Raw genomic sequence first — 5,510 nt, forward strand, 5'->3', positions numbered from 1 at the left:
AATCCCCCAGCGATCTCCAGCGCCAGAGCCTCCCGAGCCAACACGCCCACCGCCGCCGTGTCGTCGCCTTCAGCTTTCCCCACCAACACCGCCGACGTGGCGCCCCCGGAGTTCGAGCCCAAGGTGTCGCCGCCGCCGCCCTTCGCATCCGACCGTTGGGCCGCGGGCGGCGCCTCCTCGTCCGACGAGGAGGAGGACGTCAAGAAAACCACAACCAAGAAGGGCGCCGTCAAGCGCGCGCCGCCGAAAAAGAGCAAGCCCAAGGGCAAGGACAAGTACCTCGCGGAGGCGCCACCATCCGAGCAGGAGTTCATGTCCGGCACCCCCGACTTTGACGACGACGCGCTGCCGCCGACCTCCTTCGACCCGTTCGCCGACGAGGCCGCCGAGGCGGGCGCCGCCGCCGGGGCCGGGGACGACGGCCGCGTGCACCTCCGCGTGCAGCAGCGCAATGGCAGGAAGACGCTGACCACGGTGCAGGGGCTCAGCAAGGGCTTCAACTACGCCAAGGTGCTGCGCGACCTCAAGCGGGACCTCTGCTGCAACGGCACCGTCGTCGAGGACAAGGAGCTCGGCAACGTCATCCAGCTGCAGGGCGACCACCGCAAGAAGGTCGCAGCATTCATCGCCAAGGCGGGGCTCGCAAAGACGGACTGCATCAAGGTCCACGGCTTCTAGTCGCGCGCGTCCAGAGCGATCTGGGCTGCCCGGACCAGGAGGGAGAGTTTGCTTTAGTTTCGAGTCTGCTGTTTAGACCTTAATCAGGAGTGCTTTAATTAGTTTGCTATATCGGGTTTGCTGTTTGGTGATTTTACTTCCGTGTGCGTTTATTAATTTAGCCATGATGGCTTGCAGTTATCAGCTTAATCGTGTAAGGGATCGTACTTTTGCTACATCAATAATAATGCAGACTTTTATATCAAATCACCTTGGATGTTTGATGTTCTTTTTTTAGGGCATGTATGTTTGATGTTGTCTGCATGTCCACAACAAATTCGAATTTTTTCTGGACGAATGATTGGTAATTTATTGAAGTTTAATCACAATCAAGCAATTTATGAAAATCTTATTTCTCATCAATCTTTATATTGATATACTAAGTTTATGGGTTTTGCTAGAAATAAGTCGAATTCTTAGCTATTCGACTTGCCTCATGATCCGTGCTAATATCATAGGTGCAAGTGGGTTGCAACTACTATTTTCTTAGTTGTGCATGAGTTGCAATTGGTATTTTCAAAGTTGCGCACGTGCTGTAACCGTCATTTTCTAAGCTACGCATGGATTGCAAGTGGTATTTTCTCAGCTACACACGGGTTGCAACTAATATTTCGCAGTTAGGTATGGGTCTTGCAACTGGTATTTTTTTCTCAGTTGCACACATGTTGCAACTGGTATTTTTTTGATTGCGCACGGGTTGTAACTATTTATAAGATGAATATGGATTGGTATTTTCTCATTTACGCATGAGTTGCAACTCGTATTTTTCGTATTCTACTCAGTTGCTTTTGCAAATAAAATGATTAAGAAATTAACTTAGACTTAATAAAAATCAGGCGCTTGATGCCTAGGCGCTCCCTAAATTTATAACTTTTATATGCTTACATGTGTTTGTAGCCTTTTTTAACCTCAATTCCACCCTCCTAGGGTGCAACTACCTTTTTTTTAGCCAAGTCAAGGGCTCCTCACACTAGTCTAGCAATGGTGGATCCAACTCGAACACAATTTTTCAGAAACAGAAAGCAATACTAATAGTACCATTTTTATTGTTGATGGAATCAACTCATCGACATATTGAGGAAATCTCTCGGCAGAAGATTATATGGCTTTCGATCGACTAAAAGAGTATGACATGCTGCTAACTCTGCTTACAAGGTGGTCCCTTGTCCGATTTGGTCATTGCCAAGTTTGTATTCCCTCAAGCCGGTAAATATCTAGGAAGCTCTCGTGTTGTTGATTGTGCAGTTGCTACCTCTTCACATTGCTCACATTTCTCTTGATCTAGAATCATGTGCTCTGTTCAGGGGATCAATAGTGGCTATTAAGCTTTTCCCTTTCTATATATTCTTGATACTCCCTCTATATCGGTTTATTAGGTGACCATGTATTTTGAGAACAAATTAACAATTAATTTGGTCATAAAATATGTGATATATGCTACAAAAATCATATCATTAGGTTCATATTTAAAAGAAATTTCCAATGGTACAACTTTCCTAACATATATTTATATTTTGTTGACTAAATTAATGGTAAAAGTTTTTTCGAAATAATGAACTTATAAACGGTAAGAAGAGAGCAATAAGTACCATGCGTAAACATATCATATGCTTGGTACTATATTTACTTAGATCTAATACAAACATAAACTCTAGAAATCTCTTTCAAGATAATTGTTAGACTATACATTTTATAGGCACCCGGCAATACAACCTAAACTGATAATTTATACATATATACACTATATTTAATCTAGTTCGAACCAATTAGTATGTGAACGCATGCTTGCTTCTTCTTTGACATGCCAGAGTGGTTTAGTTAATTGCTGAATATATCGTTACAAGTAAAATAAAACAAATATACCATAATACATTACAATACATAGTAATAATAAGAACAAATATTACTGAGAACAAAAATATTTTACCTTAGCAATGAGTAAAACTGCTATGTGGTTAATTTTGTATTAAAAACATGCACTCGTTAAGATCAGATATCGACTATTTTTTTAAAAAAATAAAAATATTTAGTATAAATAAGTGAAAATTTTAATTTGAAACTACGAATCTGGTTAGCTAGGTGTTATTTTATTTGGTTTCTCTGGATAATAAATACAGCAAGATCCCACGTCGTTTTGTCCAGATATACATATATATCATGGAGACATCATACATGTTCACATTGCGTCTGTGCGGCATAATCTAGCTCAAGTTCGAGTTCGTGGGATGAGAGAGAAGGTTAAAAAGTATCGCTGCACATTAATTTAATGGTACATGTTATTCCAGTGGGTGCACAACCGAGATTGTACTAGAACCATTATGTCGTATTTATCTTTCTATTTATCGTTGCTTTCAAATTATTAGTACATTACATTTTGGATAAATTACCATCTTGTAAATACGTCGGTACGCATTTTATCCACCATACATCCATATATATCCATCTGTCTCAGAATAACTCTGAAATTTATTTTGCATGGTTAAGCCTATATCATGCAGGCTTTTTCCATGCGACATCCACAGCGAGTAACTTAATTTTATTATTAAAAATCAATCACAGGATCTTATTTTTCAACCATATACTAGGTAAATACCCATGTGATGCCAGTGAGCAGCACAAAAATGTTTTGGTGGCTGCCAGTTTCTCGAATCCCTTGTACTAAAACATACACAAACCGTTTGGGTAATTTTGAGAAAAAAAAACTGAGAACCAACCTGCGGTTGGATGGTTATGAGGGCAGTGGCACCCCCATCCCACCAGACTTCAAATCCTAGATTTGATACTTTGGTGTCTCATTAAAAGGCGGAATATTCTTCAGTGCGAGACGACGTTCCCATCGACAGCGAGGCGCCCGTGGTGACTTCGTCAATCTCAAGACCTGCTGGATCAGTTCTTGGACTCAGTCTCTCGGAGGTGCTCATAGAGGTAGGGTGTGCATGCGTTCATAGGAGTGAGTGTATGTACGTATGTGTGAGTGATCTGCGTGTGTGTTTCATAAAAAAAAGGACAAAAAAATCACCCAACTTTACACTGTTTTATTCTGGTTGAGTTGTCAACAAGATACAACGTCCCCGTTAGGTGAAAAGAAACTCTCTTTCTCACATCACCCTGGTTACCTTTTGTGTTCCAAAAAATAGTCGGGAAATTCAATTCGGCACATGGGAGCATATGCTCCTGCCACCGGAAAAAACATTTTGAAATGTCAAAAAATTCAAACAAAAAATCTCTCGCTTACGTATCGATATTTTACGTGCGCACATCAAGTTTTGGGAAAAACCGATTTTTTTTGTGACTTGTGTGAAAAAGACAAACAAAACGTCTCGTACACAACCTTTTTCTACATCAAAATTTGTCTTTTTTGCAGATGACACTCAAAATGTCAGTTTTCTGTGGAACCACTTTGTGAACGTGTAAAATTTTGAGACGTACCCACTAAATTTCGTTTTCAAATTTTTCAACATTCTGAAAGTGTATTTAAAGCGAAGTTTAACAACCGGGAGCATATGCTCCCGGGTGCCAAAACATCACTCATCTCTGAATCTTTGACAAAAAACTTCGTCTTATCTCATCCCAGTTGCAATGCACACAAACACCTGCCAAAAATCATCCTAGCTTCTGCATGGCTCTAAGCTAGACAAACATACCAAAGATCGAAAGGGATGGGCGGTGACAGGACAGGAATTGCAGGTTACTCCAAATGCTTCAGTAAGAACTACGACTAAGAACAAAGGCAGAGCATTAACATCGGCAACAACCCACCCTATGATGTGCTCGCATCAACGCGCCCTTTAGACACATTTCACCAATCCGTCATTACACGCTTGAAGCTTCATTCATTCTGCACGAGAAACAGTCACAGTATATGCGGTTGGTACATCTCTGTCATCGCTGGTCTTCCTTGCTGCTTCTCCTTTCTGCATTCTTGTGGTTCCTGAAGGCTTGCCTGCCTGCCTGTCTCCGAAGCTGGGATCCAATGGCGTCCTCCTACAAGATGAAAGGGATCTTCAAGAGCTTCAAGATCATCTCGCACATCTTCGGTAAGTACATCCAGTGAAGTATACTCGTACGTGGGTTTTTGAATTTGATCATCCAGAGCAAGAACAGGGACAGACAACTCAGCCTGAATTCATTGTTTCTCTGTGAATCAATCTTTTGACAATTCCCATGTCGCTCGCGTGATTTCGTTCCTGCATGAAGCGGCGAAGGAGCAGGAGATGGAGATTGGCTGCCCGACGGACGTGAAGCACGTCGCGCACATTGGCTGGAACACCTCCACGGGGACGCTGACTGGAAATGCTCCTCCAAGCTGGGTAAGTGCGCGTACATACCCTGATCAATTCAGTACAAATTCGGGTTTCTTCCCCCTGATGAGCCAACGATACCTAAATATATTTTTCGTTGAAGACACACATGTACTCCCTCCGTTCCATGAAATATGTCTAAGATTTGTCTAAATTTGGATATATCGAGATACATCCGAATTTGGACAAATCTCCCTTATGTTTGATCGGACCGTGGGAGTATTACTGATCAATGATGTATCTGAATGCGTTTCGTTGTAGATGAACTCCATCGGGGGGTCGTCTGATTTTGGGTCTCTGGGCAACCTGGCGCTCGCGGCACCATCCGCAGGGACCTCCTGGGCTTCACAAGGTACGGTTGCTCAGAACTCGAGGCTAGAACACGTATCGATTTGGTGTGGTTCCTTCATGTGCTTGCGCTTGTTTAGGTGAGATTCTGAATTCGTCGCGTGAGTTGGCAGTGTACGGATGTGCAATTTTCTGCGCTGTTTA

At 42.6% G+C, this 5,510-nt stretch overlaps 2 protein-coding genes across 2 annotated transcripts; both read left to right on the forward strand.

Moving 5' to 3' along the window:
- On the forward strand, window positions 1–706 carry LOC124678612 (protein translation factor SUI1 homolog 1-like). The gene has a single exon (XM_047214475.1). The coding sequence runs from the start codon at window positions 313–315 to the stop codon at window positions 676–678; it is 366 nt and encodes a 121-aa protein (XP_047070431.1). The 5' UTR covers window positions 1–312; the 3' UTR covers window positions 679–706.
- Window positions 707–4,376: 3,670 nt separating this feature from the next.
- LOC124671672 lies at window positions 4,377–5,160 on the forward strand. The gene is made up of 4 exons (XM_047208016.1): window positions 4,377–4,404; window positions 4,545–4,754; window positions 4,915–5,027; window positions 5,122–5,160. Exons 1-4 carry the CDS (start codon window positions 4,377–4,379, stop codon window positions 5,158–5,160), a joined length of 390 nt encoding a protein of 129 aa, XP_047063972.1.
- The last annotated feature ends 350 nt before the right edge of the window (window positions 5,161–5,510 follow it).

This window comes from Lolium rigidum, chromosome 7, assembly GCF_022539505.1.
Source record: "Lolium rigidum isolate FL_2022 chromosome 7, APGP_CSIRO_Lrig_0.1, whole genome shotgun sequence".
NCBI lineage: Eukaryota > Viridiplantae > Streptophyta > Magnoliopsida > Poales > Poaceae > Lolium > Lolium rigidum.